The sequence below is a fragment of the Colias eurytheme genome, chromosome 19, assembly GCF_061535395.1.
Source record: "Colias eurytheme isolate Ceu_HAF_F1 chromosome 19, ilColEury1 Martin Lab GWU primary, whole genome shotgun sequence".
NCBI lineage: Eukaryota > Metazoa > Arthropoda > Insecta > Lepidoptera > Pieridae > Colias > Colias eurytheme.
In genome coordinates this window covers 6,904,934-6,931,772 of record NC_142998.1, presented here as the reverse complement: position 1 = coordinate 6,931,772, position 26,839 = coordinate 6,904,934, and the positions used below count along the sequence as shown (strand labels likewise).

The window sequence follows — 26,839 nt, the reverse complement described above, 5'->3', positions numbered from 1 at the left end:
TATATATATATATATATATATATATATATATATATATATATATATAACTATATATTATATATAGTTTATAAATCGTATCGTACCCTGTATTACGTATCTTCGGAAATTTGTACTTCATAAAGTGTCTATTTCTCTATTACATTTATCGTCCCAGAAGCTTCTAATCAGTAATCATACGACTCAAGATACAGCTCTATCATTCCACATATAATAATTTGCGCTGAATATTGATCATCCAAAGAATTGGGAACCTAAGTTAGAATAAATTATCTAGCCTAATTCTATTAATTGTCTTTAACGTCAATCACCCATAGACCCCTGAAACTTACTTTTAAGAAACTATCCAGCCCTATTTAAGTCTAAAATGTAACACGGCTGGAAGTTGTCGGAAAGCTGTGATAGTCAAGATAGCTGACGTTTATATCATAACTCAACACCACGACAAAAACTCGACGAGACGGTAAAGACGTAATTGTTTCCTCTTAGCGTAAACGAAATATAACCTCAAAATTTAGCTAGCTATATAATGAAATCTTGCTTTAATAATATGCTAATTTGGAAAAAATGACTAATGCGCTGTCTTATTTAATTATTATTTTGATAGAAAACAAATGAGGATTCCAAAAGTATAGACATTTACAAGATACACATTGAAATGATTCAGATGAAATGACCTTATAATAATATGTTGCCACCTACTTAGAGCATAGTTTGAGCTGAATGAAGTATAGAAAAGGATCCTTTATGGTTTGATCTCTATTCGGCTTTGATGTATAAAATAAAAACAAATCTACAAATTAACTACCAATCAAATTGTTAATTTATATATTTTCTTCTAAAAGTGAAAACAATATTTCAATTAGCGTGAACACCCAATATTTGTTATGCGTATTTTATGATACATTTAATATTGCATCGAGTTAATTTAAATTACAAAAATATACAATTTTCCTTGTATGTTTCACTAATGAACATTAATTCGCTTTAAATTTTAAATAAGCTGTAATTTACTCGCACCTTAATGGCCAATGTAAAACATAATAATATTATCATGATAAAATCTTTCGTGCCAAAAGCTTAGAAAATTATTGCATTTTATTTAGATGTGTCACAATGCTTAATGTTCATCTTGTACGCTACTACTGATTTCGTTAAAATCCTGTTAAAAATCATCAGATAAAAGTATCAGTTTTCATCTTGAATTGTAAAAATATGTTTCAAGTTATAAATGTTTTAAAGATGCATATTGAATAAAATCTCTGTCAGATAAGGAAACATTAACATATTTTGCATAAAAATATATTCTTTAATACTTTGTCTTTATGTCACTACACCTTCAATACAATCTTAGTTTAAGTATCATTAATTAATTGTGTGATTGTGTACAAAGGAAAACTTAACGAATATGCATTATATTTAACACATTATTTCCACTAGATAGTTAAAATACGTTTATTAAATAGTAAAAAATAGTACTTCATTCGTTTTATTTAACATACGAATCAGCTTCATCGAATAGATACAAAAAATACAAATTACTTAACAACATCTGTATCATTAAATTTTTAACAACGCGTCCATCGATGGTGTTCATCAGTAAATACAAGATGTATTGTTCAGGGATGAATTAATCAAATCGTATTCAAAAAAGGTGAGTTCTGGATGGGGTGGCGATAGTATAATCCTGGCGACAGGTAAGCCGGGCTAATTTATCATCCCGAAACAATGGGGAACTTTACATAGCCTATGTGCTAGATAGAGGGTTCGATAATGATGTAAACGGTCTAATGTTTGTTTGTTACAATATCTGAATTCGCGCCTAGCACTCTGAATGGAATATTAACGAGTGTTGAATGGAAATTCGGTTAACGTGTACCTACTGTATATTTTGTTATTATTACTTACTAGCTTTCCACCCGCGGCTTCGCCCGCGTTTTCAAAGAAAAACCCGCATAGTTCCCGTTCCGGTGGGATTTCCGGGATAAAACCTATCCTATGTGTTATTCTGATGTATAAGCTATATTGTGGTAAAGTTTCATTCAAATCCATGCAGTAGTTTTTACGTGAAAGAGTAACAAACATCCATACATCCATACTTACAAACTTTCGCCTTTATAATAGTAGTAGGATTAGGTATGTGTTAAAACTTGGTTAAAACAGAAGTTTAAAAATGTAGAGTTTTATTTTAAACGTCTTTATGACTATGATGATGTGAGTTGTAATTTAAAAGTCTCTTATTGTTCGAGTTAATGTTCTGTTTAGATTATGCAATTAGACATTAAATACACATAATTCACGTTAAATAAATGGAAGCAGTAAATATAAATGGATAATAAATGAAAAAAATTCTATGTTGTACAATGCTATCTATTCCCAAACTACCACGAACGAGACACCAAACTAACGTTATATTGCCGTATTGTGACACCATATAATATCATCATAGATGATAAGTAAAACAAATACTATTTTTTTTTTAATTCTAATCTTAGTTATACCATGGTTATACATTAACTTTTGTATATAAATTTCATGTAAGAGCCAGGCATAATAAAATAAACCGTTATTAACATGTAAAAGTATTTCTATGACATTTGACACAAATTTCATTGACATTCCTATTCTTATTTGAATCTATTTGGAATTGCATTATATGCGTAAATTGTTTAATATTATTTGTGTATGTATGAAGCCAGACAATAGAAAAACAAAAAGTTCTCGCCAGCTGGTCATCAAAGTTTAAACTTTAGTCATAAGTCGTCTTTACAAAACTAGACTAGTGAAACAAAACTTAGCGTGAGTTAAAGCTAAGCCTCTTAACGAGCTATTTGAAGAAGAAAACAAATGCTCTATATATATATTTACATAGAATAAAATTCAAATTCAAATTCAAATTACATTTATTTGCAAGAATGCAGTTACAAATATAGGTGTTGTTATTACAATTTTATAGTGTTAATACATTCTGTGTGCAAATATTTAAACAGAAATAAGTTAAACTAAACTAAATAAACTAATTCTATAGAATACCTCTTATATATTTCTTAGATCGTTATAAGAACGACTTCCCTGTTCACTATTAAAAGGGATATACAGAAAACGTGCTAAATATAAACTGTATCTAGATTGCCCATTCGATAAGGCCATTATAGCTTCATTTTAGTATGTATGAAGGATCACACGCTTGAAGGGCAGGATTACCCAAAGGCTAGTACTGGCCTTTAGGGTTTTGAACGCTCCAGATATCCCAATAAGCCTATTTTATTGTTCTACTATTGGCCCGCGGGTTCATTCAAAAGAGATGGCTCTATTTTGCATACAATCACTGCAGTGCATTGGCTTTCAATGTGTAATAATAATTTGAAATAATTGGAAAATCCAAAAGTGCACGCCTCATAATTTTTTTTAATAATTATTTATTAATTATTATTTTTGTTTATTTAATAACAATTAAACCACATCGAATCAGACCCTGAAAAATGAAAGGGTTCTATTCCTGAGCATACTCAAGCGTAAGAGAAAAAAAAATACTCGATTAGTAAAGTATTTCGGTCGCTATCGTGTAAACAAGAAAATCCTCCGCACATACAGACACACGGACGTCCAAGACAGAACTTTTTTAAACTGTTTTTTAACTAGTTTAAATAACAAAAATGACATCAAAAATATCATGAATGTTAAAAATAGTGTTTTTTCTTAATATGTGTGTGTATGTATTATCTTACAAGTGCAATGTATGATACATAAAGACATTTTAAGTTTGAAAAATCAGATGTTTTGCGCGAAGTGACAGTAGTACCCACCTCAACGCTTCGCTTATGAGGCGTGCAATAATAGAAACAATTTACTGGAAACTTGAATTCGTTGAGTTAAATTCTCCATGTGTAATAATAGTGCGAGAAATTTGTATTTTTATCAGAAATCAAACAAAGTTATAGAAATTAATAATATAAAATTTAATACTTTAAATCATGGATAGCTATCTGATAATTATTATTTTTTAATTGACTGATGAAGTAAACCGAAGCTTCGAACTCTACTCGTGGATATATGGTTGTTGTTTCCCTTGACTTACTAAAGAATTTAGATAAAATTTGCCATGAATTGTCTAACCGTAGACACTCAAGACAAGACAGGTTTACATGTAAGTATACCAAAAAATATTTTTTTCTTACTATATTATTGACTGTGATATAATTAATATCATTTCAATTTATGTGTTGAACATAAATAAATTATTTTTATTATTTATTGTACATATTTCCTGTCAGGTTTGATTTCAAAATCAGTTCGGTAACGAGGCGTGTCGGTCATAAAATTATTGTATTTTTGAAGGCTAAATGTATGAGTGTTTTATGGTTTTATGCCTTTAATATTAAATATATTGTAAAGATATACAGCCCTGGATCATAAATTTCTTATAAGCTTAATTAAGCCTGAATACGTGATCGAGGTAAATTACTTTGATATATCTTCGGACAGAAAAATACCGATTGTATTATATGGAGTATAATTTGAGTATAATATTATGTCAATATGTGATGACGATTAATATTGAACAATGTGTTTAATTCTTTTTCCACATGAATATCTATAAAAATTACGAAAACATCATATTATTATGGTTAATTTTAGCTTTAACTTGCATGTAATTTCTTCTCAATGAGACATAACCATTTATTTATAAGTTTTTGATATGTTCATATGTATATCTCAAATTAAGGGACAGAAAGGGTGTCGTGTTATTTTTCTTTGAGTTGATAAAAAGGTATAAAGCACATAAAGTTGTTGGTCTTGCTATCATATCTCCCCATTTTTGCAAAATCTTTATCCCATTGCAGTTGGAGTTGTTGATAAAATACTAAATCCAAGTTTAACATAATATATTAGGTACATATTCTCTTTGTTTGTTTGGCTAGTACCTGAAATAGTAAGCACTCAAAAATCAGCCGATAAGAAAAATTATGACGACAAAATTAATGAATGTCATTAACATATTAATTAATTTTATATTTCATAGTATCTAATGACTTTATTACCATAAAGTATCATATCCGTTGTTTTTGCTACCAATAATATACGAAAAGGGTTTTCGCATAATATGATATCAGAAGTTATGAGCCGTCCGTAATAAAAGTTTATTGCAGATATATGACGAATCGAAATCTATGTCTTTTGCCTGTATAAAACGGGATTTAGCAAGTGTTAAAGTAAACTAAACGGATATTTTAATACTTAATAACCTTATTGTCAAAATATTTAGCTTCTAGAGTATTGATAATTGATTAAGAATTTACAATAGACAACATACAGATTACAGATATTATAAAAAAATAATAGAACTTAACGAGAATATCGATAACCTGCAAGATCGAAGCAATATTTATAAAGCATTTGAATGCCATAAAACTAAATATTAAATTCAAGATCTAAGCAGTTTCATTCCATAATACTCGTAGGTATTACATTTAAATTTTATAATAAAAAATTATCTTTTGAATATAATTTTTCCTCGTGGCTAGAAAATAGGGCGGGAAGTTAGTATTAAAATAATGTAAACTTCTCTTCTTGTAAATTATGGAAAGAAATTCAACCCCATTTTATTGATAGCTCCAAACTGATAACTCAAACAAAAGTATTAGCTAAATCATGCTGAACATTGACTAGAAATTAATCCACTTCGTAAAGTTTAAGACATTGTAAATGTTCCACATAAATTAAAATATCTTGCGGTAAACTTGAATCTCTTCTTTTCGTTTTGAAACCACTAAATGAATAGACAATGTGTCATAACCAAGTTTTATAAAGAATTAATTAATATTTTGTTGAATAGATGAAGGATTTTAGAATACAACATGATAATATGGTGTAGAAATCCCCACTGTGAAAGAGATAAATCGAGAGACATTTCGTATTATTTTTATTCGTCGGATTAATGCCCTGTCCACTTGTATCTCAGTTCAACATTTGAAAGTAAACAGTTGCTGAATAAATATTCAGAGAACCATTAACAAACATTAATATGCACTTTTGTCAACAGTAAATCTTTCCAGAAAAAACGCAACCGTTAAAAATTGCCTTTTTTATAGAAATTAAAAAAATAAACATGTAAAACCTCTGTAATATAATATTTAAGATGATTTGTCACGTCTCGTTTGATTTATATGAATTCTTTTCTAGGTAAAAATTTCGCAGCTCGATATCATAAATTAAGTTGTTGGCGAGTTATGGTAACCACTTTTTTGATTTATAATATTAACTTGTTAAAGATATCATATTACAATTAGGTATATATGTATTTTATGCACGCTCTCTGTATGAGGACAGACTGTGGTCATGAAACATGACTGACTTACGTTAAAGTCGGTCCTTTTGAAGATTTTTATATGTAACTTACCTATTGTATTATTATCACACGGACTAACAATGAATAAATATAGAGACATTATGATATTTCATATACCTCCAGTAAGTATTGTAAGATTATTTACTGATAGAAACAACATACTTAATATTAATTTTAAGTTTCTTATACTTTGCTATTAACATGTCCCAGTAACTCCAGGCTTCAGCCCATCTATCAAGTTTAAAAATGGCAAATAAATGCAATTTATTAATAAAGTAAACAGTAAATCCAATTACCAAACATGTAAAGACCTCGACTGTTGCAATTATCGTTAAAAATGCGTTTATAATGTGCACTCAAAGTGCGTATAAACTGTACGGTCACAATTTCATTCCCCAATAATTTAATTCACGATACATTGAGGTCAGATGAAATTACATCGCGAAAGGAAACGAAATTGCCGTATCAAACTGACAATCGGCCGAATTCATCAATAAAACCTTTAAAGATAACTGTTCTTAACTGTTTTCAACTTTAGAAATGGCAGTGTTAATTGCTGTGTAAAATGTCGATATTTTTCGTAATTTTTATTACTTCTAGGCTTGAGGTAACTTTATATTAAATATAGTTTACGTTGGTTAAGATCTCAATACTCAAGGAGATCTGTGAGAGATTCACGTAATGAAAACAAAACTTTCGTTGATGACAATGTCGATGAAATATCGAAAATCGAAAGCTTTGAGCTTTCATTGCTCTATTTGATATAGCAGTATAAATAACTCCAACCGTAGTAGTTAGTGTTTATCTGCTTTTATTAAACTACCACTTATGCGGTATGCACCGAATTCCGTGCCCCTCCGAATATCATCATTTATTATTTTAGTATTACCAACCACGAATTAACTTTTATTAAATAGTGTAAGAAAACAAACAAAGGATTAACCATGGATTAACACAATTAAATACCACCACATACAACTAAAGCGTGATTTCAGTATAATATTACAATAAAAACACATAAGGTCTTTGACTCATACATTCGCAAAGTCAAGTGAACCATAACGATAACCATCTATAGACACTGTCAGAGTTGTATAGGTACATGAGTGCTCCTACTTCAGTTTTTTTGCAAGTCACTAAGTACAAAAAAACTAGCACTTATTGACCCGTGCTATACTGGACAAGATTGATTAATTGTAGTTTGATACCTTTGAAGTTATGAAATTTATTCATTTCATTTTTATTTAACAATTTTATGTACCATTACATTAAAAGAATTACATAATATTAAAAGAAATGGAAAAAAATGCATAGTACATAAGGCAATATATTTAATTTAAAAATTTCATTAAAACAAAAATGAAATTTTTCGTATTCATCACATTATATTAAGAAGAAAATTCTTTCCATGAAAATAAATGAAAAAAATGGAAAAACATCATTACAATTAAATTTTCAGGTGCTTTCATTTTTCATACAAAATTTTAAACCTTTATCTGACAGAATATATAATATGAGAATCTGTAAATGGCTTTATTGTAAGTATTATATTATGTGACTATCTTTAAGGATACAGCTGTAGATTCTCCTAAAATATAAATAAATAAATAAATAAATAAATATCATAAAATATTAAAAATACTTCATATATTTTTAAATATATGAGCGTGTATAGATTCAATCATATTTGTTCACTCAACCGCGATTAAGCTACGGAACTAAACAGAAATTCGATTTATTTTTTTCCTTAGCTACTAGATAGGTAATCCATCTTGTAAATGCTGATCTACATTGAAACGCTTTTTTGTTTATCTATGATATTATCTCTGTTCATAACATTTATGCGTCATTGTAATCGACTTTAAGATTTTCATCGCTAAGAATAGTGGGAGGATTATTTATATATTAGGTTACAGTCAAAACTCATTGTCGGTCTAAAACACTTTTGTCTGCAAAAATCTGTCAAAAACTTTTTTTTACCGACGCTCGATAATCTAATTTTTGTAGTTAAAATTGTTTTTAGTGCAAAGGCAAAGAGAGAATAAGCGGAAACACATAATATCTCATAGTTATAATTGGTGTAATAAGCGAAAAAAGTTTTAGACCTATTTTTGCTACCTATCAAAAATTGTTTTGACTGTATTATACATACTATATAAAATACAAGTCTTGATAAAAAAGTGAAGAAAGGAAAATTTATAAATTACTAATTTCAATGCCATCTCGTTTCACTTTATTTATAGTAAAATATGCAAATGCTATCTCATACTCGTATCATCGACCCTTAAAAGGCATTCGAATTCATTATTTAATATAACGATCATTGACATGTATTATGAAAGCGATTGTAGAGGCAGGTCACCTGGGGTCAGGTCCTTCTGAGAACCTGAACAGATTGTCATGCTACGTCAGGTATTCAGACCCTAATACACGAATTAAATGAAAAGTGTAAAGGAATTAAAATATATTATCATAAATTTTAATGACGTGACTTGTGGGAGTGCTAACAGCAACTTCGAAATAATATCTTTCATATTGCAATATTTTTTTTTAAAACTGCAGTTTCCCCAAGAAACTTTAAAGAAGATACCTAGATGTCATATGAAAGTAACGTTTTTATTTTCGATAGATATAGAGGATAATTTAACAAAATTACAAATATTAAAATCATATTCGAAACCACATATTTGATCAGTTGATTATTTCAAGTATCAAAGCACCAATTTAGTTTTTCTCTGAGAAAAAAAAATGCATAAACTTGATATAAAAATGCCTAGTGAGCCCACGCTATAATATTATTCACATTTTATAAGCGAGTGACATTGCTATTTTTGGAATTATAAAGATAAACATACAATCAAGATATGTTGAAAGCTATAAAAACGTTAAAAAAATAACTGCAGTATAAATGAGTAATAATAATAAAATTAAAATTTAGTTTTCACTAAAATAAATTAAAGGAATAATGGCTTTAAATTTTATCTACGGAATAAATGTACAAGACAATTATTTTTAAAAGGCATAATAATATTATACATTAACTTATTTTCATATTATGATGTCAACAAGTTTTAAAATTATATTATCGTAAAATGTTTGCAGTTTATAAAGTTTTTTTATCGAAAAGTTATCACAAGAATCTACATAAAACTATAGGTAAATTAAACTCAAAGAAACTAATAATATGTTTACGATAAATAATACATATAATGATGAGGCAGTTGCTTGTTTGAATGCGCTAATCTCGGGAAGGCTTCATAAATTATAGTTCTATAATATTATGTACTACGAGCGAAGCAGGGGCGGACCGCTAGTTTCATACAATTGACTTCTTAGCTCTAGTTTTCAAAATGTTATAAACATAGCAGTAATAATATGAATCATTTAATTTACATACATTGTCCTTACATTTATTTCAAAAACAACTACATCCTTATTGGTCGCTACACGCATCACTTACACTAATCTTATAGGTATATTTACACAGAGATGTTAATCTAATATGTTACTAGCATATCATACTAAAATACAAATGTTACTTTTATGAATAACATCACGTACTATCCCTATTTTAACGTATATTCTGAAATGGATTTTGGACCTACATTCTTATCCGTGTTTTCAACATAAAAAGTAGTTTATAACATTGAACATAAAAGTTTGAAGCATCAAAACATAATACACCCAAAAATCCACCAATATTATAATTAATAAATAATAATATTACGAATTAATTAAGTGGCAATAGCGAACTAAAGAATCTCACCTAGAAATTTGAGGAAATTTCCATCATAAAACTGATTTACAACCTGGAATTTGATATTGCCAGTGTTAATAAAGTTAATAATAAAAATACTAGAGCTATAAATATGAAGATAGCTTAACGAATTAAATATACCTACGAGGTGACCTAGTTTCCTTAATTGTGGGGTATTTCAGGGATGGCAGCACCAAATGGGTGAATCTACTGAGCCACATTACAAGTTGAGAGGTCTAATTACCTTCACTTTACCTACTTCACTATTTTTAACCTAATTCCTATTGTTCTACTTTAAGGAATGAATGTTACCTTGTGTTTTATTTTAAGCTAATGGTGGCCACGATTTTATTAGAGTATATTTTATAATATAACTTGTAATCATTTTTGGGATCTTGACCAAAATAAATGTTGTATACTCTACTATTGTATATCAAAAAAGTTAAAATTAACAACGCAATGTCCGATTCAGTTTTTCAAGACTCAAAAAAAAAACAAACGTTCAAATAAAATTCGCTTACAATATATATAAGTATTTTAATTAGTGAATCTACTCGTTCATTAACCCCTCAACGACCTTGATAAGTAGATTTGGAAAGGTCTACAATAAATATTTGGAATTTTTGTAACAGTAATCTTTTAGGTCCTGCTTTAGGACGTATTGCCTCGTTTTTGAACCTCCGACCGATTTCACAAGTGTACCCACTGCCCATATTAACATAATGAACTCATTTATTTTATTTATATCGAGGATGCAGCGAGAAATGTAAGACGCCGCTTTTTAAAACACTGAATTTTTGTAAATCAGTTAGCAGCAGTTGCTAAGGAAAAAGCTTAATCCTTTTCTTTTAAAATTCCAATGGGATAAACCGATGTTAATCTTATATATTTATAAACTTTGATAAAAACGTGTTACCATTTTCTATATCCTAAAAATCAAGCTGAGTTAAAAACGAATTTGTGTGTTTATTATTAACCTTGTGGTTATATTTATTTTCAATACGTTGGTTGCATCATAAATAAAAATCACATGTGCCCAAATCAGATAAGCCTAGTGTGGAATGTCGAAAATAAATCACTTATCACTTATCTTCTTTTTCAATTTACCGTAGAAACATTAAGAAGCGGTTACACGACTAATTAACATAATACTAGACAATTCCATTGGTCACATTTGTCAAATATTAGCGGTTCATCAAATAGGAAGAATCCCAGCGAGATAAATTAATTAACGTTGTCTTAATAAAACGGTGTTTCTCAAACTGTGAAACCGGACCGTAAAAAATCATACTAGGACTAATGGCTTTAGTTTATGTTCTTAAACACATGTATAGGGTATGCTCTAACATTTATTTAAATCCAATCTCTAAGGCAATAAGGCACATAGTAAAGTACAATAACGAGTACCTACTAGCGTACCCACAGTAATTTATTTAACTTAAAAACTCTACCCTTTTAATTTTCCACTCTTGATATTTTCCTATTCAAATGTTAAGAACCACTGTAACAAACGAACGTACATATAAACTTTACTGTAAATTGATTATTAAACCCAAGTTTATTAAGTGTGAAATAAATCAAAACAAATTAACAAACGTCTATCCTATTCCGACTAGTGTAAAAATTATAAATATGTAAACAAGTGAATGAATCACCGAGTTCATTGACATCACAGAACCAGTTACAAAATTACTATATTTTAACGTGCAAATGTTTTGGTCCGTCAAAATATATGGCAGTGTTCTGCGAACTTGTGAATACAGCCGCCATGAATTTTAAAAATAGGTCAAAAATATTTAAGCCGATAAAACTGATCCGCATTCCTTACTGTTTCTACTAGTCTTTAATATTTACGTCTTGTAGATAAACCAATTTAGGTAAATTCTTTAAAAGATTATGATTATAACATTATGATGCATAGCTAGCATAGCTAAACTATAGTTTTAGTAGCGTTGTGTGTGTATATCGATCAACTTATTGGGAAAAACTTGGTTTCTTCTTTTATTTATTTATTTATTTAAAAAAAAGGCTTACCAACTAGATACATAATTTTTTGTTCAAACAATTCAATATTTACTTAAAATAAACATTAGTATTTACGTATCTAAATTACAGGTAGGCACCGCTTTAACAATTTTTCATAAAAATTAAATTATGTATATCTAAATTGAAACCAAAAAGTAAAAACTTAAATTACAATTTGTTTAATGTTTTAACAATATGCTTTTTGAACGAGCTTAGTTTTGAAAAATAAATATCCGTGTTATGATCAACTGCAAATATTCTATTATATAATTTTAAAATAAGTTGTAACGAGGAGTTCGAACCATATTTATTTTTTGAAAATTTTGTGTACATAGGACAAAAAGTACTTAGCCGACAATTATAGATAGGCACCGAGAGACCAATTTGCGACAACAGTGATGGACAGTCTATCTCATTGTTTAATAATTTATGTAGGCATATTAGCTGTGACGCGCTTCTGCGCGCTTCCAAAGACTCCATTTTAAAAAAGTTTAGCTTTTCGCTATAATTTGTAAGAATATTGTTTTTGGTGATATAACTTAATCTATTAATAAATTTTTTCTGCACTGATTCAATACGAGTAATATATTTTTTATAGTAAGGACACCAGACAACTGAATTGTATTCAAGGTTGGACCTTACGAGAGAATTATAAAGTATTTTCATAGCGAGAGTAGATTTAAAATCCTGTGTATTACGAAAAATAAAACCTAGCATTTTAAAACTTTTGCGAACCACCAGATCTATATGTGTATCAAATCTGCATTCCTCATCCAATGTAATACCTAAGTCTTTAAGATTGTACTTTTGATTAATAGCAATATCATCAATTTTATAAGTTGTTTTGAATCTAACATGTTTTCTGGAAAGTTTTATAAAATTACATTTACTTCCATTCAGTTGCATTAGGTTATTCTTACACCAGAGAGATACTCGATTTATATCATCCTGCAGTTTTTGTTGGTCTTGAGAGCAATTTACCGATCTGAAAAGTTTCAAGTCGTCCGCATAAACCTCATATTCAGATTCCAAGATAACATTTGTAATGTCGTTAATAAATAATGTAAACAATAATGGGCCTAGATGGGAGCCTTGGGGAACTCCAGATAACTGATAGTATTCTTTAGACTGATATCCGCTAAGCCTAACTGTTTGTGGTCTAAGGTATAAGTAAGACTGCAACCAGAGTAAAACCTGTTCTGAAAGACAAAAAGTGTCCCTAAGTTTTTTTATTAGCAGATGGAGATTCACTGTATCAAAGGCCTTACTGAAATCAGTGTAGATTGCGTCGACCTCATTACCGTTACTTATTTTTGTTATTACTGAGTTAGTGAAACTTAGCAAATTGGTAAGTGTCGAACGTTTTTTTGTGAAACTATGCTGGTTCACAGAAATAAGACTCTTGGTGTGCCACGATATGTAACCATAAACGAAAGACTCAAAAATTTTCGCGGGTATCGATAACAACGTAATAGGCCGATAATTTTTTACTTCACACTTATCCCCCTGTTTAAAAATTGGCACTATCAAACCTTTTTTCCAAAAAGTTGGAAATATTCCGCTGTTTAGAGATTTATTATAAATTATAGATAGAGGAACTGACAATTCCGTTGCACATCTTTTGTAAAATACCGTACTGATACCGTCATAACCCGAACCTTTATTAATATCGAGTAATTGTAATTTACGCTTGACCTCCCGTTCATTAATATTTATGTTATTACGAGCACACATAGTTAAAGATGAAAGTACGTTTTGTGACGACAAGGATGACGATGATTGACTGTATACCGAAGAAAAATGTTCAACAAATAAGTTTGCTATTTCATTACCATCATTTGCTGATTTATCATTAAGTACCATAACAGATGGAAAGTTGCAGGCATGACTCCTCTTAGATTTTATGTAGGTCCAAAAGGATTTAGGATTTTGTAATATATCGCCCTGTATTTTAGTTATATAATCTTCATAAGACTTATCTAATATAATGCGAGTTCTATTTTTTAATAAATTATACTGCAGTTTATCCATTTCGTTTTTATATATTTTATAGCGTTTACGATATTTTTCTTTTTCACCTAACAATTTAATAAGCCTATTTGTGAACCAGGGAGGATACTTAGAGTTGCGCCTTTGCTTAAGTGGAACGTATTGCTTTATTAAATTTCGCAAGATAGAATAAAATTCGGAAACCATAGTATTTACATCCATGTCGTTGGGTAGCCTTGATGTCCAATCAATCACAGATAGATCATGCTTAATATTATCATATTTACCATTGAAAAAATTGAATATGTCATTCCGTTCTGTGACGTTGTGTTTTAGGTAAAGAGGTGTTTCCAAACTAACATTTATGATTAGAGGGGGATGATATTTATCAACTATGGATAGGGGCTCCAATGCTTCCGCGCCATTGTTAACTGTAATAATATTCTATTATTACAGTTAACAATGGCATTATATTGCTTATTGTTACAGAGAGCCATGAAGTCAATAAGTGAAACTGCAATCGGGTTATTACAATTATGTGGACACAAAAAATTGTCGTAATGTTCTTTTCTAATCCAACTTAAATTACTACCCATATTAAAGTCACCAACAATCAGGTGGTTTACCGACTGATTAGCAGCAATGGAAGATTTATTTAAAAAGTTTTCTAGAACCGCACTATTGATGGGGGGAGGAATATAGACCGCACATACACTAATTCTCTGCAATCCATTTGTAGTAGGAAATTCTATTGCTACCCATAAATCCTCAGCAGTACTTTCAAAATTAGTCATTCTAAAGGATTTCACTGATTTATGCACGGCAATGAGTACTCCACCACCCTCTTTATCCCTAAATAATGAGTTAGACTGTCTATCTCTTCTGTAAATTTCATAACGATTATCAAGTATTTCTCCATCAAATATATTATGGTTAAGCCATGTTTCAGTCAATACTATTATTAAGTAGTTATTTGCCAGTACGTTCTTGTGAATCTCAAGTAGCTTAGTTCTCATTCCCCTGATGTTTTGGTAATAAATACTTGGTTCAATTTGTTTTTTAATGTTTCGAACTCGATTCATAATAAAAAATAAAAAAAAAAATACAAAAGATATAAGTAGTTACTTACTAGAGCAAAATAAAAATTAGGTTGTATCTCAATTTGAAAAAAAAAAAAAATTATATATAAAATCACCGAATTATTTGAGTAGCTGTTGAAGGTGATCAATACTTAGGATATTCCTTGCAGGACTCGCCTCCTCCTTACGAATAAAAATTTTCCCGTTTCGCACCCAAACAAATTTATAACCGTTCCTTAGCCTGTTTACGTGTTTCAGCATGCAGATGTTTGTTTGCCAGTGTCAGATGTTCATTTACGTATACTATATATATTCTTAATATTCTTCTTCTATTCTTCATAAAAGTTTTCATGTCATTGAAGATTTTAATAAGCCATTCTTTTCCTCTTTCATTTCATCAATACCCTGCATACATCTTAATTTCTCTATATTAAAAATGTATTTTGTCAATGTAATGAAATTTAACATTGCCAATTAAGAACTTAAATCACATAATTAAGACGTGATTTATAAGTTAATTTATTTTACAATTTTTAGCGGTCCCTTTGTGAATTTTATTAGCGCGCAAAATTGAATGTAATTTCTTTTCCAGTTTTTCTATACTTTCATGTACCTACCTAGTTTTGAAACCGAAATCGATTCTGTCTAATAACAAAGAACAATACCTCATAAGTCGTAACGAAGACGTCATCTGACTGTCAAAATATAAGAGCAAGATCCGATTACAATCTCAATATCAAGTACTCGTTTTTATGATACAAATTTGTCTTACACTCTTAATTAACACGGCAGGGTACTGATCGAGAATTGATGACGGCGCTTAACAAGAAACATAGCACTCAGTGCGTACTTAAATAATTTAAGTAACGGTATTTTTATTTCTGCAATACGCTGATGAAAATATTTTACGTGCGTTGAAACAGACCGACAGTATATTTCATTTTGCGTAGCGTAAATCAAGTAACCGAAATGTGTGGTTCGTTTAACGCTTCAAAGAATTTCGAAAATATTTTGAAAAAGTGATAATATATATTAAGCAATTCAAAAAGTGTAAAATCAATACCGTATATGTATCTATATAAATACGATTTTAATAGTCCAACATGCAATTGCTCTACATAATATTATATTTCATACAACATAAGATTTTCATAATTTTATGCCTGCAAAATTCGAAAATTCTACGCTTTTAAGGCATGAAAGCGAGCAACTGAAGTTCTGGCTTCAAAAGTTATATGAATTTCTCAAAAGCTGAAAAAACGTTTGTTATATCACATTTTGTATTGGGTATATAGAGAGTTTTACAAAACTATAAAAAATATAAAAACACGAATTATATTGTCGAAAAAAAGCTCTTGATATTCTAAAGAAACGAAATGTTAAAGCAACTGGTTATATTCATCTATTTTTATACTCCATGTACATTGTACACTATTACCTATATCGTGTTCTATAAAAATCTCAAGTTTATAGCGCTACGCACTATATAAAAACAAATAGGTACGGTACTACCCACATAAACTTTACCCACCCTTATCACTATATTTTAACAAGTTTCCATATACGCATGTAGCTTTATCACACCCTTATACATCATTTCAGAACGATGATAATGATAGAAAATTACATCTCTGTCACTTTTGGACGTATTTAATAAATGATCATTAGTGCACATGCATCAACCGTAAAAGCGCCCATAAGAAGCTGAGTCACACATTTTTGAGGTTTCTTGTTTATTTAATTCGACAAATATTTATATTTCCCGCATATTTTCCTTCCCGTCTAATTATTGTGAAATTGTTTTGACGCCTTACGACACTTATCCTCCTCTGTAAAAAAGGTTTGCTTGTGCCCTTTACAAATCTATGATTAACGTATATAATTTGCGTTTTAGGTTCAGAATTTTAATCAAGTAGTAAACATTAATTCATCTGTATAAGTATTTATTGAGAAATGCAAAATACAAATTAGTAGTAGAAGCAGTATCCTGCGGCTTCACTCAACTAACGAAAGCACTCAGACGAAAATTAGACATTTTAACTCTCTATAGTCTATTTTCTACATTGCCCTTTTAAAATATTTTACGTAAAATATGTGCGACAAACGACGTTTTCCGCCGATATATTTCTATGAATTCTTTCAAATGCATATTATTTATATGAAATTTATTAATATTATTTATCTGAGCAGTTTTTAACGTCCTTATTTTATAATTTAATTCATAAAACGGTTAACAACGTAAGCTTATTCTTGTTAAACAATTACATTGTTGATAAAACTCACTAACCTACTTTAAATAAAGCTTAAGTACATAAAAAGAAAAAGGTGAAAATTTCTCGCAGTCGCGACATTCCCAAGAGGTCGCCTTCGTCAACATGTGATTTAGTGTAACGTTATAATGTACTTTTATCGTTTTCTCACAGTTATAATATATTCATCTCCGTGAGACATTTTGTACACACACAATTAGTTTATCTTAATTTTAAAATTAAATTTAAAATTAAACTTAAATTGTCACTTCTTCGAACGAAAAATGGTTTCCTGAGATTTATAACAGATATAAAAAATGGCGATATGATCATATTTTAGAGCTAGATTAATAAAAAGTGTGTATAAATTCTAACAATGCATATGTATTTTGTATTGAACGCATAGACCATAAGGATGACACGATTTACTTATACATACAATCTTAAAATAATCTGGGTTTGCTATATGTATATATTAAATTAAATTATAAAATTGCAGATAAATATTTGACCAACGAATCACAGGTCAGAAACAGTTTAGTAAGTACGGTAGCCCTAACCGTTGAATAAATAAAATGCACACAATTTGGGACAAAGTAAATGCATCATCATGACACTCAAATGTGACTCGAAGGGACCGTTAGTGACTTAATGAGATTTAAAAATAAAGAAAATCTCAATAAATTCCGCAAACTATAAGAATAAGGTTAAAATTATTTTATCGCCTTGCAATCAAGTGATTAAATTCTTATTACCTATAAAAGATTCAAATACGACAGATACTGAATCAAGATCGAAAACAAAAGTATAGCTGATTCGCGTCGTATTGCTTAATGAAACTAATGAACGGTAAATGAATCAGATAGCTTAAAAGGTTTTCCTCGTACATTGAAATGTGTTACAGAAAACTCAAAGCGCACATACTTTCTGCGTACTGGCAAAGTAACATAAATATTACAAGCCTTTTAACTTTAATACCTAAAGGGCACAAGATCCGAATTGATTAATCTATTTAATAATAAACTATGGAAGCTTATTTCATCATAAAGCATACTTAATATCAAGATTGCTCTAGAGCTTATTTTTAAAATATGAGCGCATTGGTCAGTTTCGCCATATAAAAAGACGTTAAAAATTTTATGCCTTTAGTCCGTTATCCTATCGTTTACTTTTAAAATTTACAACTTTACTGAATCTATACTTAGACTCAAACACCTATATTAAGTAATTATATTTACGTAGGTATTTGTATGTGATAAAATTTCCTTTAAGATCAATGCACTCTAATATGACAAAATATTCAAATTAGTTGCCGATAATTTATTAGCCGTTTCATTAAATTTAAAACCGCAAACATTTGAAGAATGTCTTGTATTAGCGCGCCCTACAGCGTTCGCTAAGTATATGAGAGATAAAATGTTTAAAAGCATATACCTCAATAAAATATAATACCATTACTTTGAAGGAAGATTAATATAATTCAATAACCATTTTTAGGGGTTCGTACATTCTATCGCATACATGCTTTATGTTTATAAGAGCCTAAACGAGTTCAGGCGGAGACATTCCAAGATAACCCTGTAACTCAATAATGTTTCGTGAAGATTCCAAACAATATATTATGGGACGAAAGCTGACGTACACAGTAATAAACTTGGGGTTGGCCGCCTTATCTCTCAGCAAAACACACGTTTTTAAACTTCAATAAATATCGTTATTTTTTATCAAATTTGCAAAAAATTGCTTAGTTCATAATAGCTATTCTGAAAAACACATTAGAATATTATAGGTAGCATATGTACACGTATAATTCAATAATAGACAGCAAGAAAAATATTAATTAATTTATAACGCAGTAGCATTAAATATTTGGATAACGATAATGCATCGTGATACACATTGACATTTGATGATGTATTTTTTCGTTAATAAACCACTGCAGCATTAATATAAGAAATATTAGCATTTAATCGGGTCCCCAAATTGAAATGCCAGAACTTGAGTAACCGCTAAGTGTTAATTTACTGATGCATTTAACTCAATCACAGAAAGAATTTTTAGTGGCGGCAGGAATTAGATGTCCCAGCAAATATTAATGTATAAACCCATGACATGAGATCTTGTTTTATTGTCAAGATATAAATCCACTTAGGACACGAAGATAAGCCTAAAATCGAATTATGTGCTTCATTACAACGTTGTATGACGTTAGCTTTTGACTTCATTTTAAACAAAGGTTAAATTCAAAGTTAAACTAAAATTAAACGGATGATGTGATAAATGTGATACGGGAAGGTCCGCTAATCAATTTAGATAAAATATTGTATACGAAATATTGATCATGCATTTGATATGACTCATTTTGTAACGTCGACACGATTTTCCTTGTTATTTTTTAAATTTTATAATCTGTACGAATTATAAAGAGCGGACTGAAATATGAAAATAAGTTATAATAATATTAAGTAAACATCACTTTGTTTTATTACAAGATGTAAGCAGTAAAATCTTCTTATCATTCAATAGTGGTGCTTTCTTATTAAGTCCACAAAGAACTGAATTAAAACATACAATAAAAAATAAAGACATTTAAGATTTATATAAATTTAATAAATGTGAGAAAATCCCAATTCACATTTTCAAGGATTCCAATAAAGAATTATTTTATGAGAGCTTACGCTTCACTTGGTTGTTTTCGCTTTGAATAACATTTTTCATTATTCGTTTTTTCATATCGAAAACGAACAAGTCAAAATTTCTAACGTTATAAGCTCGTTGATTGATTTTTTCGGATGTGGTTATTAAAATGAACTGATGTGTGAAAAAATTTTAGTGATACATTCGAGTTACATTGATATTTTAATCTGAAGCGCTACCAGATATAATATACCTACAAAACATAAATAACATTAATCATTAATCATATTAAATTAAAAAGCGATGTAGAGCTCTCTAAAGTTTCATATTGAATTTTATATTTTATTAAAATGCTTAGCTTCGTAACGAGTTGACCCGGAATAAAAAAAAGTACGAGTCTTTCCTGAATACTATAGCTTGCTGTTTGTGAAACTATTTTCAGGATGGGTTAAAAAGATAAAAAAGCAACAACAAACAAACAAAATTAGACTTTACCTCTTTGTAATATTATAGATCATATAATTTAATCCTTCAGACTAAACACGACCATTTTCTTTAGATAAGATAGATTCTTCAGTTTAAGAAAAGTTTAGACAAAGGCGTTCTTTGTATAAAATAATGTATAGTAGCTGTCTCCTAGATGGAGCCTATTTACTAACCTGCACATGTCGTTTAAGCTTTGCCTCCGATCTCAATATATATCTTTCATATAGGTAAACCAGAATCTGATGGCAATTAGGGAAATCAAAATTTTGAGTGTGCAACCCTAGGGAAAATGGACTGAACGATCTTGATACTTATATTTTTTATTTTGTCCTCAACATCATTAGTCACATTACATAAGTGGACAATACTGTACTTATTAATGAGATATCCACTAATATTATGTAGGTACATAATTACATGTATATTGTATAATATACATATTAGTTTTATATGTATATTAGAAATATTATTATTTACATATACCTATATTTGTTTAAATCATTATCATTATGCCATGTCAAAATATGGATATAATGATACTGCAGATCAAAACTAGATTGCTTATAATTTTTTATAAAATAAAACAAAAATAAAATAAAACTATGTTTATTTTCGTAAGTATTATCAGATACACACATTATAAAGTTGACTTGGATAGCTTAGACTTGACTGATAGCCGCATTGGAAACTCCTGTAATAAGTTTTCATAAAATTATATTGCAATCAACAAAAAATATTATAGTTTCCTACTTATAATATTTTTAATTAAAAGTATCAAAACGGGTAAGTCAAATTTACCAATAAAATCTTCAAAATTGAAAATTGTTATGTTTCTGACCCTTCTTCATCGAATGTTTTTCTATACACATTGTAAACAACACCTCTTGCTTGTGATCGCAGCCGCTTTTTCGACGTGTTCGAAGATTTTTTAGACAAAATCCTAAAAATTATTCATCAACTGCGAAGAAGACAAATAATTTGACAACCAATTTGATAGTTGTCAAATAAAGTTGCCACATGAAAATCTTTTATTTTATAAATATAAATATGCCATCAGATTCTGGTAGACCTATAAACAATTACATCCAACATTATAATTACGAGATGAATAATCCGTCCACGTTTACTTATGAAGTACCGACTTGCAAACTTAATCTTGATCTCTCGATAACTTAATAAGAATATTTAATGCAACATCTTTTGTACGATCCGTCAAGACCTGACAAAGAAGCTTTTAACCAGTTATGGTATTTCTTTTTACCAGCCTAATAGCTTGTGTCGATTTTAATTATCGACATTTAACATTACATTCATATTTCATTTATTAACTTTAACCAATATTGATACTGCCAAGTGAAGTACATTTCAATTACTTCTTATAATTTTTTGTTAACACCAGTGTTAAAACAATCAAAGCAAAAACAATCAGAGTGCATCTTGAATTCTATTTTTTCACTTACATAAAAATGTATTGACGGTTCGACTCGAAATGTGACTCATACTTATAGCCTTTACATTTATTAACAAATTTACAGAAATGGTATTTCGCTAAGTGTACGACAAACTAACGCAATTCACTCCTACAATTTATGAATGGCTATCTAACCATTCATTCATACTATACCGACCTCGTAAAATAGACACGTTTTTCAATAAAACATGAAAAAGCACGTTTATTTGCAACGCATTAATTGAAAGAGCATTGAATAAGTTTCAACAAATAAGAAACACGTTATACAAAACTAAAAATCATCGAAAATCGAAATTAACTGTGATGTCACTATCAAATTGGCAAGTTCAGAATGCGTTTCTCTAACGCCATACATCGGAGGTATAATCTGTAGCGAGGTCAATGTGTCGCGTCCAACCCATGATGCGCAAACGCACGAGGACGAAGGATAATTTTCCTATAAAAATGTGCGAGGACCCCATACCATCACAGTTTCGTACACGCCGCGAACTCGGAAGGACATCAACATGAAGCTGGTGAGTCCTTGGCGTTCAGTGAAATTAGTGAAAAAAAATCGTGCTTTTAAAAATTCGGATCTCAAATATTTTATTCGCTCAATAATAAATGGAGTGTATTCGTGCTCACACTGTTGGAGTCAAAAATTTACATTAAATCATTTATAAAATTGAATTAATTTTGCAATTTCCTAATGACACGAGTTTGGCGTGGACACTTAATTATAGAGGAAGCTTACAACTTATTTAATTTAAATAATTATTATATCTAAAAATCTTTAACGGTCTCCTCGTTCTCATGTTACACTAGACATTAATAATTAATGGAGACCGAAAAATAAACGCATTAAACTGTTTATCTAACTGCCCCTACAAATTAAATTAAAGGACTGAATATTAAACTAATATTTTAACCAGATAATTTTTATTTTCAGCTCTGTATATTCGCCGTGTTTCTTGCTATTTCGTTAGCCGACGAAATCAAGCAAGATGAAAAAGTAGAAGATGCGCTCGCGGTTGCACCAGTGAGCTTACAAACTCACGAAGATCTGAACCCGGTGACCAGTACACCACACTTGAAACCCAGGAGGAAGTTGAAGAGGCGTGTGAGACCACGCTACTATGGTGCTAGCGATAATCAGCCCCAGAACAACTACAACCAGCCGCAAAACAACTACAATCCTCCCCAGAATAACTATAATCCTCCCCAGAATAACTACAATCCTCCCCAGAACAACTACAATCAGCCCCAGAACAACTACAATCAGCCCCAGAACAACTACAATCAGCCCCAGAACAACTACAATCCAACTCAGAACCCACAAAATACTCAGAACAACTATTGGACGGAATCATGGAACAGACCATCGCCCTATCCAACGGAAGGGGCGAACTACCCCTCAACTACTCAACGGCCATGGTCTACTTGGAGTCAAGCTCCCACCACCGCCGCACCAACCACCACGACCTTCGTACCAGTGATCAAGAACGAACAATCCATGGGAGCAGACGGCAGCTACAAATATGAGTGAGTATACTATTTTTATAGTCTTTTACATTATTACTAAATTAAACTTAATGAAATTATTCTTGTAAAGTATGTGATGTAAAGTCCCTTTAACACTAGTGAACTTTTCTTTATGAGTCTCGTAAGATTACAAGCATACATATAAACTTAAAACGCTCTCACTGTAAGATATAAATAATATTGTATTGTAAATGATTTACTTTATTGAATTTATTAAACAATTCATAATTTACATAGAAATTAAAGACTTAATTACTAAAATAATGAATCTGTAGAAAAAAATCAATAGTCGGTTCAACGATAAATTTGCATAAAATTATTGATATAATCGTTAGTAAAGTTATTAACTAGTTTTCTACGTGTATAAAAAATATTCATATCAGTGTCTCTACAAAAAAAACATTCAATTTAGCAAATAACAACACAAAGATACGTTTTTACGGGCTGATTCTTATTCTGATACTTAAATCCAAGAAATGCTTTTATCTTTCCCGTTCAAGGTTAGTGGTCGGTTTTAATTTTGCAAAGGAAATAAACCCGAGCGTGGTTGTAATGACCACATCCTTTCTTAGTGTTATTTATTACGTACCCACACATTAAGGATTTTTATTAAAAAAAAGCTAAGCCATATAAATTTGATATAAATCGACAACCTCGCCGTAAATTCATTTTAAATCTGGCCGTTTTTAAAAGTATTAGAAAGATGTACACTCTTTTAACGTTCGCAGTTTTCTTCTAATTAACATTTAATTTATTTGTTTTTGCGTCTTGTTTTTGTCACATTAGTGATTTTTAGGAATGGAACTAACGGTTTATTTTGCTATTGTATACATTTGACATAAATTTGTCACAATATCCTGTTATTTTATTGGCAATTTAACTGTTTCCGAATATTGCTTTTAGCGAACTTAATTTGCATAAAACGTAAATTTATGCTTGTATATCGTTACTTTTAGAATCTATATTTATAAATCAATTCCTTTCGATGTTGCATTAGTTAAATACTTGTAAATTTTCTTTAAGGATATCTATCACTTAAAAAAAGAATTATTGAACCACATCCTGTGATTAATCCTGGTCGTTATTCAAATAAATAAAAGTATAGAATTCTTATTCAAAGTCTTATATAATATCAAACATTGCCTAAATATGTACGATTTACATAATTAAATAGCACTTAAATTATTCAGTTCATTATTAATTATAACACTACCTCCAGATACGAAATCGGAGACGGCACGCACGTCATGGAAGAGGGCTACCTAGTCAACCCAAACACGGAAAACGAATACTTAGTCAAGAAGGGCATGTACTCCTTCACCGGTGCTGATGGCAAGGTCTACACCGTCAAGTACTGGGCAGATAATACCGGGTACCACGCGGAGGGCGCTCACCTCCCACAGCCGCCTCCAGTCCCTCCCGCGATTCAGGCGTAAGTTTATTTTGATATAATATTACTCGAAAGATACAAAGTTCAGTAAAGTAAGCGTTTACTATATTTATAGGTTATAAAATTGTGTGTAGTCTGTGCTGAAACGCAGTTTAAAATTATGTAGAGCAACATAAATATTAACTTGGATTTTCTCAAAGTTAATTTTACTTAGAAGTTACTCATTTCTTTCAATCGCTTTTGCGAACTTTTTGTCACATATACAAAGTAAACATTATTTTTGTATCAATGTATCGTAAGATGACGTTGATAAGTACGGTATTGTAGTAAGCATTGAATATAGAGCTCGCCAGTTGTAATAAACGATTATTTTTATGATCGTAAACTTTCTGTGTATCTTTTCACAGGCGCTATTGGATTACTGATGTTAAAAATTATTAATATTTAATTTAAACCTACTGTGTGTATTATTAATTTGTGTAGGAATTAATATTACAATCTATTTATTTTATTTTATTTTATTTATTTGGTCAACCAACATTTGTTTACAATGATTCTTAAATATAAATTTTACATAACATATAGTTCTTGCGATAAAGTAACAAATAATTAGAGGTTGACACAGCATGCGCCAATTATACAGAGTTAGTTCTTAAAAGTAGGATACTTGTTATTGGTATTTATTATTAACAGAATAAGAATTATTTAATTATGGTGATGACAACAATTTAAGGTTTTAATTTTTGTATATCCTTCACTATAGAACGGAGCTTGTTGGGGGTATGGAAGAAGATGTCGATTTTAATCATGAATTAATTAAATCTAAAAAGCATTCACTCGGATACAAATAAACAATAATTTTATATTACAGATCCATTGAACAAAACGCCAAGGAGGAAGCTGCTAAAGCCGAAGCTGAGAAGAATAAGCCACAAGCCCAGCAACCACCTAAACCCATAAGGCCTCCTACTCAAATCCAACCTAAACCTCAACCAGACAACAATCAGCAAACTAACTATCCGCAACAAAACTACCCACAACAGAACTATCCACAACAGAATTATCCCCAACAGAACTATCCTCAACAGAACTATCCCGAACAGAACTACCCTCAACAGAACTACCCTCAGCAGAACTATCCCCAACAAAACTATCCCCAACAAAGCTATCCTTCTGAACAACAACAACAAAACAACTTCTATCCACCCCTTTCTTACGGAAAGTAGACACGAAAACGAAATGAGACTTCATAAGTTCATTGAAGCCTAACGCATTTAAAAATGTTACCTCAGTTTAAAGTATTGCTATTTCACGAACCCTAGTTAAATGATGCGTTGATATTTTGTAATTCAAAATATTTCTCAATGATAATAACTTTTTGTTTGATGATTGATCAACGTTGTTCGTGATTTAGTTAATCTATACATAAGACTAAGCAGTGATCTCGTTCACGACATAAATTGTGAACCTGATTTCTGCGAGCGATGTATACTATAATATGTGATATTGATTGTCGATGCCAGTTTTAGATGTAATGTAATCTTAATTAATAAATGATGAAATGATTTTTTGGTTTTATTAAACAATTCACATTCATTAGATAATTTATAACGAAATCTATTTACGCAGTAACAATAACATTACTAAAAAGAGGCTATTTCTTGACAGAATATGATTTCCCTGGTTTTAACCATGTACCCATGTTCATACTTAAAATTATTAAGAGACGAGATAATGCATGTACTATTCCAATAATATTCTTTCGTTGTTATAATAAATTGCAATATATATTGAGTTAATCCTAAACGGATATCACTACACCCTACACGATTTAAGATTTAACTGTCGGCCCTGCCCTTGAAATGTCAATATTTTGAATAACCGGTCGA

General features: G+C 30.1%; 2 protein-coding genes and 1 long non-coding RNA gene across 3 annotated transcripts in view; 1 reads left to right on the top strand and 2 right to left on the bottom strand.

Annotated features, from left to right (window-relative positions):
• Window positions 1–26,839, bottom strand: part of hwt (SH2 domain-containing adapter heavyweight) — a 149,090-nt gene that overhangs the window by 105,202 nt on the left and 17,049 nt on the right. The gene's annotated exons all lie outside the window — the stretch shown is intronic.
• On the bottom strand, window positions 21,159–21,650 carry LOC149900235 (uncharacterized). The gene is made up of 2 exons (XR_016457823.1): window positions 21,367–21,650; window positions 21,159–21,259 (listed from the first exon to the last, which is right to left on the bottom strand). It is a non-coding gene; the product is annotated as an uncharacterized LOC149900235 (long non-coding RNA).
• Window positions 22,427–26,516, top strand: LOC149900234 (uncharacterized). The gene is made up of 4 exons (XM_090113202.1): window positions 22,427–22,554; window positions 22,968–23,560; window positions 24,780–24,992; window positions 25,822–26,516. Exons 1-4 carry the CDS (start codon window positions 22,546–22,548, stop codon window positions 26,174–26,176), a joined length of 1,170 nt encoding a protein of 389 aa, XP_089969328.1. The 5' UTR covers window positions 22,427–22,545; the 3' UTR covers window positions 26,177–26,516.